The 17,500-nt window shown below is 34.9% G+C and overlaps 1 protein-coding gene across 1 annotated transcript in view; it reads left to right on the top strand.

Annotated features, from left to right (window-relative positions):
* The window catches only part of LOC106875466 (uncharacterized), a 103,611-nt gene that overhangs the window by 9,711 nt on the left and 76,400 nt on the right, over positions 1-17,500 (top strand). Inside the window, exons 5-7 of the mRNA XM_089341608.1 lie at positions 1,678-1,784; positions 4,874-4,954; positions 6,694-6,735. Of these exons, the coding sequence (XP_089197734.1) occupies positions 1,678-1,784; positions 4,874-4,954; positions 6,694-6,735 (230 nt within the window). The remainder of the gene's footprint in view (positions 1-1,677; positions 1,785-4,873; positions 4,955-6,693; positions 6,736-17,500) is intronic.

Here is a 17,500-nt window from a genome sequence, read left to right as displayed (position 1 = left end):
ATTGGCAGATCCATTGAAATGTTAACCTTCTAGCAATCAGAATACTCTGCCAAATGTAATGCTTATTTATTCACATTGTTTTGAATTAATTACACATCTTGTAGTTTGTTATAATATTTTGATGATGTAGTTATTTACATTGTTGTTGACATTGTAGGATCGATGTTAGATGCTGTATCCAGCCAGTTTGAGCATAAAACTTGTAGAATATTTTGTCCAGATATGGCCAGTTTAAATGTTAAAGGGTTAAACATACACATGGCTGGTGGTATGAAATATGTCAGCAAGCTACTGTATGCACTTTGGGCAAGTGTCTTCTACTATAGCCCTTGGCCTACCAATGTCTTATGAGTGGTTTTGATTGACAAATTGTGTGAAGTCGTTTGTGTGTGTGCTTGTGTGTTTTGTTCAAAGTTATAGTTTCATAGTTTTTAATGTGCTGATATCTTTCAAAAAGATTAATTTATCCATATACAGGCTGTTAGGATAAAATCTCTCTCTCTTACTTCGTTATATGTATGTAAATGTAATTAGTTTTTCAAGGAAGGTTAGTTTTGAGTCTGTAGACATTCATTAGGCCTGATGTAGCTGTTACATACTTGCTAACATTCAGTCATGTACAGAATATGGTAGTGAGAAGTTGAGAAGCATTAACTCTAATTCAGTTTTAAGCCCTGAAAAATCCTCATATTTCAAAGGATCCTTTTAGTTTAACTTTTGCCAGTTCTGTGTCTCTAGATGTAGCATAAGGCCACAGATAAATTTGCCTCAGATGAAGTTTCTTGTGTTTATGCAGACTTTAACTTCATTGCACACACTGTATGTTGAAGTGTGTAATTAAAAAACCTCTTGTTAAGATTGCTAATGGCTATAGGTTTTTTTTATGTTGTTGGGTGCAGGCATGGCTGTATGGTTAAGAAATTTGTTCTGTAACTATCTGGTTTTAAGTTCAGTTCTACTGCACAGCTTCTCGGGCAAATGACTTCTGCCATATCCTAAAGCCAACCAAAGCCTTGTGAGTGATTTTGGAAGGCAGAAACTGAAAGGACCCTGTTATATACACACACATACGCACATATGCATGTATATATGTGTGTATTCATGCCTCCTCATCTTGATATTATGCTCTAGATGTAAACAAATGTCAAAGTCATACAAGCAGTATCAGTCATTTGCAATCGTCTGTGAAATCATGTCCAGGCCCTGTGTACTTTGAATCTGAAGGACTAAGGGTGATACCACTTATTTGGAAATGAGCGTTAGCTACAGGAAGGGCATCCAGCTATACAAAATTTTCATCAATGAATTTTGTCTGACTCAAGCAAGCATGGAAAAGTAGGCAGCAGTGATGATGACAACACTTAATTATTTCCTCGTCACATCACTGCTGCTTTCATCATGGGTGTGACTAGAATGTAACGCTGTCTCAGATATCTGGATTTTCTCTAACTTTCTTGATAAAAGTCCAAATGTTAGACCTAATCCGACTACTTCACAAATCTACCTCTGGGTTAACTCTACAACAGCTAATGATTTTCTACTTTTTTTTTTTTTTACCCAATGGAAGAAAAGAAAGAAAAGGAAAGGAAAAAACCTACATTCATAAAGAAATCTAGTAATCAATGTGAAGAATCATCGTTCTATGTCTTATTTGAGTTTTTGCAATATCTTTTGTAGATATAGGTACCATAATGGAAGTAAAAGAACTCTCACCTTTATGTGGGGCAGTTTCCTGGACTGGACGACCATTCACCTATTATCAACATACTATCGATAGAACACAGGTAAGTCCCCAAACAGAGATACCTACCATCTCTTCATACTGACGAACAGATGGTATGCCGTTTAAGGTGTTTCATAACTTTTGTTGTTGTTGCAGTGTGTATTTGAGGCAAATTGCCACTTATTTCCATGTTAAAGTTTCAGGTTTTCTTCATTGCTTGCTTTTTTTTTTTTTTTCTGTCCATCTAAACTGGAGTTTTTTGGCCACAGAAGGAACTATGCTCTAAAGAAGGATATTGCTCTATTTTAAGAATAAAAAAATTATTGTTAAGAATAAGAATAATTCTTTCTAATTTTGACACAAGGCCATATACAGGGGTAGAGTCAAGTCGATTACATTGACCTCAGCACTTTTGATTGGTACTTTATTTTATTAATCTGAAAGGATGAGTTGATTTTGATTGGGATTTGAGTTTAATGATAATAATGGTTTCAAATTTTGGCACAAAGCCAGCAGTTTTGTGGGAGGGGATGTCGATTACATTGACCCCCAATGCTCAACTAGTACTTATTTCATCAAACCTGAAAGGATGGAAAACAAAGTTGATCTTGGCGGAATTTGAACTCAGAATTGTGAAGACATATGAAATGTTACTAAGCATTTTGCCTGGTGTGCTAAAGATTCTGCCAGCTCACTGCCTTAAATGATGATAATAATGATAATTTCATTCTGCTATTGGCACAAGGCCTGAAATTTATAGGAGGATGTTTATGGGTTTGATTCCTGGACCAGGCTGTGTGTTGTGTTCTTGAGCAAGACACTTTATTTCATGTTGCTCCAGTTCGTTCAACTGTAGAAATGAGTTGCGACATCACAGGTGCTGTTTCAGCCTTTGCCTTTCCTTTGGATACATTGGTGGTGTGGAGAGGAGAGGCTGGTATGCATGGGCGACTGCTGGTCTTCCATGAGTAACCTTGCCCAGACTTCTGCCTTGAAGGGTAATTTTCTAGGTGCAATCCCATGGTCATTCATGACTGAAGGGGGGGTTTAAGTTTACAATAGCAAGTCTTATTAGCAATTGAAACAGTATCAGCTTAAAACCAGCAATCTGTACACATACTTAAAAGTGTGTATGTATCGAAAGCCTTCTGAGCTGCAGTATTTGTCTTTGGAAAGTGTCTCTTATATACATATAGTTTTGAAAGCACAGGAAAATGGCAGCAGCAAGATTTCTCTTAAACATCCATGCCACCTCATCTCATTCAAACATTGGCTACTACCTGATATAGTTAAACAATGATTGAAAGGTCACTGATATCTCATTTAGCTAGCAGGCTGAACAAAATTTCATTATAAATGATGGAAGAAGTATTAGTTGAAATAGTTTCCAGTAGCAACAGTCATAAATATTGTTGAATGTAGGCAAATATAATTTCTGTCTTATACATTATAGTGAAATAGAGGGACATCAGTTATAGTTGTGTATCATATATATATATATATATATATATATATATATATATATATATAATATTAGGGACAAAATCCAAAATTACAGGTAAAAACTCAATTAAAATCAATTTATAAAAAATTAAAATTAAATTGAGCTTTATAGATAAAATATATATAAAATATATAGTTTTAGGGAAAATAACCGAGTTTCAAGAACTCATCGATGAAAATCCACTATCACATATAGAAAAATTAACAATTAAAAGCACAATAAATGAGTATAATATTATACTCATTTATTGTGCTTTTAATTGTTAATTTTTCTATATGTGATAGTGGATTTTCATCGATGAGTTCTTGAAACTTGGTTATTTTCCCTAAAACTATATATATATATAGATATATATAGATATATATTGAAATATAGCCATCAATAATTGCAGTCCTAAAATATAGAAACTAACTGCAGTCCTATATACTTTGTGAAATACAGCAACAGGAGTTGCAGTCCTTGAAATATGGCAACATCAATAGCAGTGCCTATACGTTGGGAAACATATTGAGCAACAAAGGATTAAACAATTGAGCAAAATCATGAGAATTTACCACAGCCATCCTGTGTTGCCTTTTAGAATTACACAGTGTGTTGCCCTCACTTAATGCAAGACATTGTGTTGTACCTTCAAGGTACAAGACCTTGCTCTGTCTACCATAGTCTCATGAATGACAACAACAGCTATCACTTTATACTTTACTACTATTGAGTTGTTATGGTTGCATTGTGAAGAAAGCATTAAAAAATATTGGCTTCAACATTTCCTAATCAGATATATATATCTTTTCAGAAACCACCATTCATGCTAGCATGGAAAAATTAATCAATAATAATTAATAAATAATCAACACTTTGATATACTGAATCTTATATTGATCTTATTTAATAGTGAAACAGAGATTAAAGTTGAAGACTATGTCTGGGTCAAGTACAGAGAAGAGAGCTGTTATATAGCTTTGTTGTAATATGTTTACTGCACAACTTGGTCTGAAAATATCCTAGTCAGGATATGTTAAAAAAATTTTTTTTAATTATCTCTTTGATGTTTTCTGAAATTGTTTTAACTGAAATCAAGAAATGTGTTGAAGAACAAGGAAATCACAGGCAGGATAATTAAAAGTCAATTGTTTTGATGTTTGGATTGTTTAATTTCATTTTTGTAGAATAATATATTTATTCGTGTATTTTATTTTTACATGCAGGCTTATGTAATTTTTAATTTACACACTTTTGTTGGTAAACAATTGAAAAGAAAATATAAATTATCACTTGATTACAGATTATGGAAAAGTAAAATTTTTGTTGAGAATAATTTAATTTATGAATGAGATGTTTTAAAACACCATTCTATATTTCTAATACTTACAATTCAATTTACCCAATCATCTCCTGATCACTTTGATCTGAGTTTGTGATACTCTGTGTAATTAATTAATTTTTGCTATTTTGATGCATGATTATAAATAATATCCTCCTTTTTGAGACTTTCTGTAGTTTTTCTTATCTCCTTTTTTTAATTTTGCAATCTGTCAGCACTTGAAATTCTTACCTGTTAACATTTTTATTAATAATTCCACTACAGTTTCAGCTGTCAACATGTTATACACAGCCATTTCTCTCCATTTCTATTTTATTGGTTCCAGTCAGAAGGCTGTTGCCATGCTGGACCACTGCTGCCGCTTGCTGCTTCATGCTCTTGCTTGATGAGGCTGGGGTCATCCCAGGTTAGTGGTCCCAGAGACATCATCATGTGTAGAGCCAACCAGGTCCACCAGTGCCCTCCATCACTGGCAGTCCCGTGCCGGCACCTCTGCATCCTCCAAGGTGACGTTGGGTCTTTGGAGATCTTCCCCAATCACATTCAGCCATCTGATGTGGGGCCTGTCACAAGGCCTCTTCCAGCCCACAGCTGCTTTGTCAAATGACAGTAAAGCCCTGGTAGGATGATCTAGCAAGAGATAGAGGACATGTCTAAACCAGTGCATGCGACAGATATGAGGTGGACCACTACTATCATTAAATGAGTTCTTGCACTGGGAATCAAGCCAAGGCTACCAGGGTTACAGCCAGAGTTTCTAACCTTAATGCTATCTTTACTAAAAGTCATATGTACTTTAATAGTACCTAGAATTAAGTTTTTGCGAATTAGTAGAAATATTAAGAAATCTTTGGTAATATTAGATGAACGTACTGCCAGAAGTTTAAAGGCTTTCAGAGCAGCCTGTATCTAATGGCTAGACATAACAGGTTGGGAAACCAGGAACTTTGAATATAAGGACTGTGAAAAATGTTTTCCTCACCTGTGAAGGTACATGGCCTAGTGGTTAGAGTGTTGCACTCACAATCGTAAAATCCTGGTTCTAATTCCTGGATTGGGCAGTGCATTGTGTTCTTGAGCAAAACATGTCATTTCATGTTGGTCCAGTCCACGATCTTGGTCACTTACATATCTTGGGAACTAGATAATTGGTCCTATGAATTTTAGGACTTGTGACAGTAACGTCTAAGGGTTACCTCTTTTCTCATCCAGCAAAGAGGCAATTAACAGACCAATTAGCAGTTTGTAAAAGGCTTGAAAATATTTATTATTATTATTATTATGATGGTAGTAGTTAATGTACCAGATACAGGACTCCAGCTACAATTCCTAATTGAAATGGTTTTTATGATCATTTATGTCACCCACCAAAGTCAACTTGACCTTTCATCCTTTTGGGGTTGATAAAATAAAGCACCACTCAAGTACTGTTGATTGATATAATCAACTAAGTCTTTGCCCTTAGAATTGCTGGTCTTGTGCTTAAAATACAAACCGTCATTATCATCATCATCATCATTATTAATAAGGTGGCGAGCTGGCAGAGTTGTTAGCACACCAGGCAAAATGCTTAGTGGCATTTTGTTCATTTTTATGTTCCGAGTTCAAATTCTGCTGAGGTCGACTACCTTTCATCTTTTGGGGTCAATAAAATAAGTACCAGTTGAGTACTGGGGGTCGATGTAATTGACTTATCCCCCTTGTGCTAAAATTTGAAATTATTATTATTATTATTATTATTGGTGTTGTAAACAGCTAATTATATTTAATTTGTAGGTTGGGTTAGGGTATTTTATGGTAGAATTGGTAATGTCAGACAAAAATATAATCTTGTATTTCGTTGCATCTCCTTACATTCTGAGATCAATTCCCTGCTATTCGTCTTTGTAGGGCCAATAAAGTAAGTACCTACCAAGTAGTGAAGTCCATATGATCAACTACAGTAATCACCAGTATTTAACATTTGGTAGTGTTTGGAGTTATTTCAATAATTTTGCAGGGGTGGGGTGGAGGAAGTGGAGGCAAACAATCTCTGCAAGAATCCTCTAATTTTATGTTTTAAATGTCTCCAGAAATGTTTCTCAACAATTTTTGTGTATCTCATCACTGCAACTCTTTCTTCAAATTCCATTGTTTTTGTTTTAGCTGGAGATATATTTCCAACGAATTAAAAATCCAAAACTCAGGGTAAGTCATTAACATTTGACTTATTTAAAGAAATATTTAATTTTTCTTATTTTTTGCTTGTGTGACTTACGTTATAGTTTGAGAGATTACAATTTCAGCAGTTGCTGGTAGAATAAATATTACCCTCAATACATTTTCCATTCCTGACCTTATTTACTTCTTATAACGATTATTGTTGTTATTATTATTGTTGCTATTATTATTATTTGTTATTATCATCATCATCATCATCATCATGCTAATATTATCATCATTAAAATTAAATTATTATTCTTATTAGAAGCACAGTAGGTTGAATATAATGTTACTTGTAGCATTGTATTTTGTCTTAAGAAAGCTGGGCTATGTACACATAGTGAAAGGAAGTTTCATAGAGCTTAGAGATAACAGTTGAAAAGTTTTCTCTTGATCTTGCTTGAAGTTATATATTATCCCAAAATAAAAAAAAAAAAATGTTTTAAATCCATAGATCTTGTGATAGTTTCATTAATTTCCATTTTCATGCCAATAATTGTGTCTTGATTTCATATATATATATATATATATATATATATATATAGACATAGACAGACTGTTTACTTCTAAGTTTTACCAATGCTGCTTTCTTTAAACATTGATAAGATTTTCCATGTCTAGTAGTAATTTGATATAGGTTAGAGGTAGCAAGTTGAAGTTGTAAACAAACGGGAGAGCAACAGGTTGGGAAGAATGCTTTATCATGTTGTTAGTCAGCATTCTAATGTTTTGAGTGGTAAGGAAAAAGTTGTTGATACTAACAGTTAATAACATAATGTCACTTTTTACAAGTCTGATCTTGTTTTTCTGTTAAAAAAAAATCATAATCATAAAATAAGTATGCATAGGTGCAGGTGTGGCTGTGTGTTGAGAAGTTTGTTTCCCAATCACTTGGTTCTGGGTTCAATCCAACTGTGTGGTATCTTGGGCAAGTGTCTTCTACTATAGCCTCAGGCCAACCAAAGACTTTTGAGTGGGTTTGGTTGACAGAAACTGAAAGAAGCTTGTCATATAAATGTGTGTGTGTGTATGCGTGCATCAACATATGTGTCTTTGTGCTTGTCCCCCCACCACTGCACGACAACTGGTGTTGGTTTGTTTACATCCCTGTGACTTAGTGGTTTGGCAAAAGAAACTGATAGAATAAGTACCAGGCTTTAAAAAGTAAGTACTGGGTCAATTCATTCAACTAAAACCTTTCAAGGCAGTGCCTCAGCATGGCTGCAGTTCAGAAATTGAAACATGTAAAAGATGTATAGAAACATATAGAAACAGCCATGCAAATAATTTATAGTTATATGTATAATTTACATATTTATGTATATTTTTACACCAATAACGAAATAAATATAACGAGACCTGTATATTTTTCATATGTATATGTACATAAAGGTAAAATCAAAATTTTGTACTGTACCATACACAGTTGTGCTTCATCAAATACAAACTGAAAAATAGTTACCATAACAATTTGAGGTCAGCCTGTTTGACAAAGACCTATTTCTTCTCAAAGGGCAGTGCCAAAGAACTCATGAGACTACCGTGAAAACTGACTTGTGCTTCTTTTTACATCATACAGGCTTGCGTGAAAAGAATTTGAAAAGACTGATATGACAGATTCAACTTTTTGTTTAGACACAGCAAAGAAAGTCAGCTCTTTATACTAAGCATTGCATTTAGTAGCTAAATAATGATACATAGTTTTACACTTCATAGAAGATCTTATCAAGAGCTACACCATACAACCATAACAGACCATGCCAGTTATGCATGTTAGCAAAATATGAAATACCATTTGTTAAAGATCCTTTAGTAAATAGAAATTCACGGTTCATGTCTTCTTGCTAGTATCATATATATAGATCATTATAGCAGGAAGCAGTATTGCACATTTGGGAAGACCATAATTTTCTTGAGCAGGTAGAACTACTCTGTCAAATGTAATATTTATATATATTCACATTAATCATGCATTGTATTGGAACCCTGAGATTTCAATGATGTGATTGTTGATTTTTTACAATGATATTGTTAAGTTGGTGTGAGAGGCCAGATCTAGCCAGTCTGAACATCAAACAAGTAGCAAATTTTGGGCTGGGTATGGTAGGTTTAAATGCTAAAGGGTTAAAAAAAACTTGTTTTTGTGATGCAAATGCATATAGATATTATCTGGTATATTTTTGTGTGCTTTTTTTACTATGGTCATCTATGGTCATCTATGGTCATGAATGTTGGGTAATGACTGAAAGAATACGATCACAAATATGGATGTGATGCTGGTAGACAGGCTGCAAAGCTAAGAGATGAAGGATTCTCTTCAGGTCAAGCCACTACTTCTCCACATTGAAGGTTCACAGCTCTGGTATTACAGACATGCAATTAGAATGTGACAAGAAAGAATCTCAAGATGTATTCTTCAAGCTGAATCAACCAGTAGTAGACCAAGAACAAGAGGTCTGGATAATATCCATAGTTTTGGTTGGTCACATTTAGAAATCTGGTCCCAGAGTCTAATGACAAGGCTGCACCAGGCTTCAATCTGATCTGGCAGAGTTTCTACAGCTGGATGCCCTTCCTAATGCCAATCGCTCCAAGAGTGTAGTGGGTGCTTTTACGTGCCACCGGCATGAGGGCCAGTCACACGATACTGGCAACGGCCATGCTCAAAAGGTGTTTTTGACGTGCCACCTGCATGGGAGCCAGTCCAGCGGCACTGGCAAAGACCTCGCTCGAATGATTTTCTAATGTGCCACCAGCACAAGTGCTAGAAGGCGACGCAAGTAATGATTATGCTCAAATGGTGCTATTTATGTGCCACTGGCACGGATGCCAGACAGCTGCTCTGGCAATGAACACGCTTGGACAGTACTGTTAGTGCCCCACTGGTGCAGGTGCCAGTCATCGAATATGGTTTAATTTCGATTTCACTTGTCCCAACAGGTCTTCGCAAGCAGAGTTTAGTGTAATTATTAGGAATTGTAGAAGTATAACCAATTTAATACCAATAAATTTTATGAACAAAATCTTATAGGGACCCCACTTGAGAACGACTGGGTTAATAGAATATGTGTATATATATTTCATTTATATATACATACAAACACACACATACCACTGTTCAATACCCCACATGGCAAAACTTATACCTTCTACCACTTGCATTTTGTATTCCACTTTTGTCCATTTAAAAAAAGTTTTTTACACCTGTTTTTCTTATGCTTTATGTTTGATTGCCTCTATGTGTGTATATATATATGAAAATCGTTTTCAGGCATATATAGGTATATTTCTATAAATTTATATATGGGTGTATAAATGTAGATGTATTTCTTAAATACAAGTACACAATTGTTTGTGTGTGTGTATATATAAATGCATATATTTTTGTATATATATTATAAAGGCGTATGATTTAGTGGTTAAGGTACTTGGCTGAAAGTCATAAGGTGGTTAGTTCAGTTTTTGGCAACACATTGTGTCTTAAAGCAAGACACTTTAGTTCATGTTGCTCCGGTCCACTCAGCTGCCAAAAATGAGTTGTAATTGAAAAGGGTCAGCCTTGTCACATTTTTTGTCAAGCTAAATCTCCTTTAGAACTATGTTAAGAGATATGCATGCCTGAGGAGTACTCAGCCATGCTCAGCCACTTGCATGTTAATTTCATGAGCAGGCTGTTCCATTGACCGTATCAACTGGAACACTCATCATTGTAACTGACAGAGTGCCAGGAAAAGGTGTGTATATGTATATATATATATATATATATATATATATATATATATATATATATATATATATATATATATATATATACACATACACACATGCATATACACATATATACATGTATACACACACACACACATCTATGAATATATGTATTATGGGTGTGTACATACATACATATATATACACATACAAAGTGACATTATGTTATCACAAATCAGTATCGATGGCATTTATCTTAACAGCAACTGCAATAGAACCTTTTTACTACCAGTGTGACTAATTATATGAGAAAGGCTTTACCGAACCATATGCCCTCCTATAGCCATCCTGTATTGAAATCACAACTGCTTTTCCTTCTATGGTTCTTCCTTCAACTATTTACCTCCAATCTGTACCAAGTTGTCATTAAAGAAGGAAACACTGTTCACAGAGAGCTAGACTTGGTTTAACTTTGATGTAAGCATGTAAGCACCAAACAATGAATATTTTCTTCATTGTACAAACCTGTAGAACAAAGAATTATATGCACACACACACATACATGTACACATGGATGCATAAATATATATGTATATTATATAGATAGATGTGTGTGTGTAAAATATATTAGATGTCTATGTATACACATACATATGTACTATCAATATGATGGTGGCATACATCAACAATATGCATACGCATTGGGTAAAGGTGCAGGAATTGCTGTGTGGTTAAGAAGCTTGCTTCCTGACTACATGGTTTTGGGTTCAGTCCCAGTGCATGACACCTTGGGCAAGTGTCTTCTACTATATATATAATCCTGGACTGATTAAAGCCTTAGGTGTGGATTTCTTAGATGGAAAGAAGCTCATTGTCTATGTATGTGTGTGTGTGTGTGTCTTTGTGTCTCCTTGTTTTGACATCATGTGATAGTTTTGAGTGTCACCAATCATGCAAGTAGTGTCATTTGCTCCAGAATTCAATGTGAACATGTCCAGTCATTGGGAATATATCAGCTTGCTAGAAGACAAGTGAGGGTTGGCATAGGAAGGGGTATCTGGATGTAGAAAAACCTGGCTCAACAAATTCTGATTTGTCTCAGAAAACAGGGGAAAGTAAGATGTTAAAATGATCATGGTGATAAATATATGGTTTTGGATTGAGTCCTACTGCATGGCACCACAAGCATGTCTTTTATGATGACCACAGGTTGACCATAGCCTTCTGAGCTGATTTCATACATGTAAACTGAAATGCCAACCCACCTCCCTTCATGGTCTGTGCATTGTGCCTATATATATATATATATATAGATATATATATATATATATAATGATTCTTTTAATATCCATGGGTCAGAAAAATTTCAGTGAAGTACATTTTCTATGATCAGATGGCCTTCCTATCATCCAGCCTGACCTGTTTCTAAAGTAAAGTAAAGTAATATTTCTCTGTAGTTGAGCACGCTTACATGGAAAATTATATATATATATGTGTGTGTGTGTGTGTGTGTGTGTGTAACATCACAATGGAATCTGTCCCTTACCATTCCTGCCCAACAGCTTAAACCTACAGTCATTAACAACATGTTGTATTAAAACTGAGTGAAACAGGGTTTATTTAACGATATACCCCTTATGACATCTCCAAAGGATGCACTACAACCAGTTCCACAGAATTCCACTCGTAAGGGATTGATGCAGGATGGGTAGAGATGATTGTTGTGCACAATAAAGTTTCTCATAAATCTCATAATGTTTCATTCTCTGTCTCTATCATTTCTCTCTCACACACACACACACACGCGTGCGCGCGTCTTTTACTTGTATTAGCCATGCTTGGGCATCACCTTCAAGGGTCTAGTTAAAGAAATTGACATCAGTATTTAGTTTTTTAGTTGCCTACTTATTCTATTGGTCTCTCTTGCTGAACAGCAAGAGAGACCAATGAAAACTGGTTGTCAAGTGGTGTTAGGGAACAAACACAGAGATACACACACACACACAAACATTATGAGTTTCACTTGCAAGGCATTGGTTACTTGCCCAAGGTGTCATATGGTGGGATTGAACCAGAAACCATGTAGTTGCAAAGCGAGTGTCTTAACTACAGAGCTATGTCTGTTTATATTTGTGTGTGGGAGTGTGTATACATCATGTATATATGTATACGTGCATGTGTGTGTGTGTGTGTGTATATATATATATATATATATATATATGTATGTCTTGTCTTCTTTTATAATTACTACCTCCCCTTTTGCAATCTCCTTAGCATCACGCTATTTCCCCAACTCTTGACCCAATTTTTACAGTTGCTGGCTGCCACCTCCTCCCCATATCTCTTCCCCCATATGATCTTGCAAACTCCCAGGCCACTGAGACATCTTGTCTCCAATATCTATCTCTTTGAAGGCCCTATAGATCTTATTGATTCCTCCCTTGTTAAATGTGAATAGTCATGCAGCTCTTGAACAACAATCCTCTCTGATTTTTTGCTTTCTCACATACTTCAACCCCTTGCCCCCTAACATAAAACTGACCGCCCACCCCACTCAGGGTTTGTAAGTCTTGCAAGCTTCATGGCAATCTTGATAGTGTTAGTGATATGAAAAAGGCACCCAGTACACACTGTAAAGCTGTTGGCATTTGGAGGAGAATCCAGACTTAGAAACCATGTCACAGTAGACACTGGAGCGTGTTGTAGTCCTTGGATCCATCAGAAGATGGTAGAATGTCCCAACCTATGCCAGTGTGGAATTTGCAAGTTAAATGAGGATGATGATGATGATGTTAATATATGTATATGTAGCTAGATGTGTATGTATGTATATATAAATATATATGTAGATATGTGTATGTATATATAGACATGTAAATATAAATATATATGTATACATGTGTATATATATGTATCTTTGTGTATGTATGTACATATGTATAAATGTGCTTATACATGTGTGTATGTTTACATATGTGTGTGTGTATATATATACGTCTATATATATATGTATGTGTGTATATATATGTATGTGTATGTATTTATGTATGTCTATATGTGTATGTATATATGTATGTTTATGTTATTCTGTATGTGTTTGTATGCTTAAGTAATTGTGTATATGTATGTACCTATGTATATACATGTATGTTTCAGTATGCATCTATGTGTATGATGTCCATTTATGTATGTGTATACATATGTGCGTGTGTGTATGTACATGTCAGTATGTATGTATCTTTAACACCTGATAAATGCATGAAGCTGTGTACTGTATCATTCTTGATCCGTGATTCAGCATCAGATGAATGTTTTAGTCTATGTGATGATGGCTAGATTTAGAAATTTGAAAAGAGGCTGCGAGCTGGTCTGAAGATATCAATCCAGAAATGGGCAATAATGCAAAAGCCTTGAGAAAATTAATAATAATATGCCATCCCCAATAAATCTGGTTCTAAATCAATTACTGGGTCACCTTGTTGACCCATGCATTAAAAGTATTGACCATGATTTCATTACAGTAACATGAGCATATTCACCTGTTCAAAAAGGGTGACGATTTATCCAGTCAGGCTGTATTGGCAAATCAATAGAGTCCTGTGTTCTCACAATTTGGATTTATCCCTAACTCTTGCTGTTGTGACCAACTCATTGAATATCTTGAAGATATCTCATGAGTCACAGTAGTGACTCCACAACTTCCCCAAAGCTTTTATTTCTATATCACAAAAATGACTTAGGGCAAAGCTCTCTGCAATGGGCATGAAATCTAATCTTTATAAATGGTTGAAGTCTTTCATTTGTGATAGATAAGAGTAACGGTACCAGGACAACACTCTGCACCTTATATGATGACATCTGATGTCCTACAGGGATGTGTTCTTGGTCCTGTGTTATATGCTACATACATTAGTAAACTCGAAGCATGTTACTGCATTAAAATACATAGACAACATTAAGCAGCACCATGTGATAAAAGGAATGGATCTTATATGTTACAGATCTTTATTAAACACAATGCAGTAATGGATTGTTGACTGATGGCTCAAACTGGCTATAAACAACTTCACCCCTATATGTTTTTGGAGGAAATACCTGGAATTTACCTAGTCCTCTCACAACAAAGAGCTTAAGAAGTTTGCTAGTGAATTCAAACTAGACAGTCATGGAAAATTTTGGTGTCTTAGTATCACTCAGTAAGATCTTTGCCTGCTGCTCACCAGCTATCTATTTAAAGCTATATATGGCAATGGTGTTTCCACATTTACTGTTAGTATCCTTGGTCTGGAACTCTCATTTCATCCAGAATATTAATATACTGGTAGCTGTCCTGAGACACACAACAGTCATCATGTCACGAGCATATTGCTTCTTTGGGTATCAACAAACTAATGTTTTGATGTCTCACAGCTGACTTGGTGGAAGCCCACAAGATTATCCCCAATCTTGCCAATAACAATTTTAGCTACTTTTTTGAATTCAATACCTCTTACCTCTCATGAACATTTTTATAAAAGAAAAAAAAAAAATTTTTTAATGAATAAACAGCACCCGTGACTTCCAGAATCATGTTAGAACTGTCCCATGGAGCAAACTAGCAATGTCAGTTAGCTGCATCTTAGAATTTGGCAACACTACTCCTCATGTGCCTATGCACCCTTTCCTTCTTATGGTTCTCTTAATGTTCACTTTTCCAACTTTTGTGTGTTATTGTGTACTGTGCAAGTACTTCTAGCATTCATTGCTGTCTGTGCTTTGTGTCATCCTCTTTTGATGGTTTATGACAAGTTGCAGGTGCAACTGAGTACTGTATACAAGAAACTCGTAATTGTGTGTATTTATATGTATGTGTGTGTTATATATATATATATATATATATAAAGATAGATGTGTGTGTTGAAGAATATTGGAAATGGATGACACTGCTTGTATGACAGTGACATGAGGTCAAGACAAATATACCCTCTCTCTCACACACATGTGCAACAGGTTTCTTTCAATTTTGGTCTATGGAAGACACTTGCTTAAGATGCCATGCAGTGGGACTGATCCTAGAACCATGTGGTTGGGAAGCAAACTTCTGAGTTTCACAGGCATGTCTGCACCTAAAGTATGTGTGTTGATGTGTGTGTGTGTGTGTGTACATTTATTTGTATATGTAGATATATTTCAATGTATTTATATATATGTCTGTTTTTGTTTGCATATATGTATGTATGTGAGTATGTATCATCATTTAATGTCCATCATTTAATGTCCATCATTTAATGTCCATCATTTAATGTCCATGCTGGCACAGATGAACAGTTTGACAGGACCTGACGAACTGGAGGCCTCTGTATGTTTATGATAGATAGATAGATAAATAGATAGATAGACAGATCTGTGAAAATTAATGACATTTTTGCAAATGATACTAAAATAATTTTAGTAATAATAACAATAATAATATTAAGGGTATTAACCCAAACATAAGTGAATTACCTCTGAATAAATAACGTACACCATACAGTAAAATATAACAAAATGGCTATAATTGATTGTAATATAAATGAACATTTTATAAACCACGATGCAATTGTAATACCAGTAGAGGTGATTATAAGATCAGAATTCAATTTGATTTAAAAAGTAACGCAGGAAGCTTGTTTGAATTAGTTCACTTTAAACATATCGTGAGTGATGGACCCTTGGTGGAATTGCAGTGACTAGGATGCATAATTGCATATGGAGGAATGTGTAGTTGCTGCAATTGAAACATCTGTTGGTCATTGTTATATATGGTGTAGAAAACTTTTTTAACGGAAAGTTTAGGATATGAATAAATCTCCACTCTCCTCTCCATTTCCAATTTTATATATATATATATATATATATATATATATAAAATTACATTTATATATTCGTTTTGCAAGAGCAAGAATCTTGATGTGAAATCCTGTGTTGAAACAGATATTGTTGCATTTGGGGATGGTCATGTTGCCAGTTTAACCAATAAAAACACCCGCACTATATATTTGGTGTTAATTTGCTTCAGCTCTATTTTATTTTTTACATTAATCGTATTTCAGCCAGAGTTCTTTCGTCACACTTCTGTGACCTCGTCAGTGGTCCTTTGCTTTCTTCTTTCTTATTTGTGTCTTTCCTTACTAACGATCAGCCATTTTATATTCCTATTGTATGTGTCTTTATTTGCACATGCGTATACTCCTATGTGTGTCTATGTTTAGTAAGTGTGTGTGTGGGGAGAGTGCCTGTATTATCTGTATCCCCTGTTTATACACGTTTGTTTAATTTGTTTATTTTGTTCATGTGTTTATACCTACTTATTTTTGTTTCTATTCTTTCTTTTTTTTGTATTTAATTTAATTTAATTTTGTTAACGTGTATAGTTATTTAATTCCATTTGTTTATCTGTGTATTGTATTCTATTTTGTTTATATTGTTATCAGTTTATGGGGATCTTATTCTGTCATATGTTGTGGTGTGTTGGGGGTGTGTGCTAGTGTTCCATTCCAGTTTCTTATTCAGGCTAGGTTCATCTTCTATTATGTGTGTAGCTTCTGTAATTTGTCTAAGCGTTGCGTCTGTTCTATGTGTGGACAAGATTTTAACTTCTACGTTGTTGAGTGAGCCCCCATGTTCCTGCTCAGCGTGCTGATACAGAATCGATGAGCTTGTCTCTTCCTTAAGTTTCCTCCGATGCTCATTTATTCACTCTCCTATACTCCGTGCTGTTTCCCTTATGTACGTCGTTGTCTTGTTACTGCACTGTCCCTCTGTACATCTTATACTATAGACTACATTTCTGGCTTTACAGTTTGTTTGTGGGCTAAATCTACATATAGTACAGTTCCTATCAGTACAGGGAGTTCTACTGATTCGGTAATGTAAAAAATAAAATAAAACTGAAGCAAATTAACACCAAATATATAGTGCGTGTGTTTTATTGGATAAACTGGTAACATGACCGTCCCTTTATATATATATGTATTTATATATATATATATATATATATATATATATATATATCTTTATGTGT

The sequence above is a fragment of the Octopus bimaculoides genome, chromosome 25, assembly GCF_046866305.1.
Source record: "Octopus bimaculoides isolate indiv1 chromosome 25, ASM4686630v1, whole genome shotgun sequence".
In the NCBI taxonomy this organism is placed as follows: domain Eukaryota; kingdom Metazoa; phylum Mollusca; class Cephalopoda; order Octopoda; family Octopodidae; genus Octopus; species Octopus bimaculoides.
The sequence above is the reverse complement of the archived record's forward strand: the minus strand, read 5'-3'. Positions and strand labels throughout refer to the sequence as shown.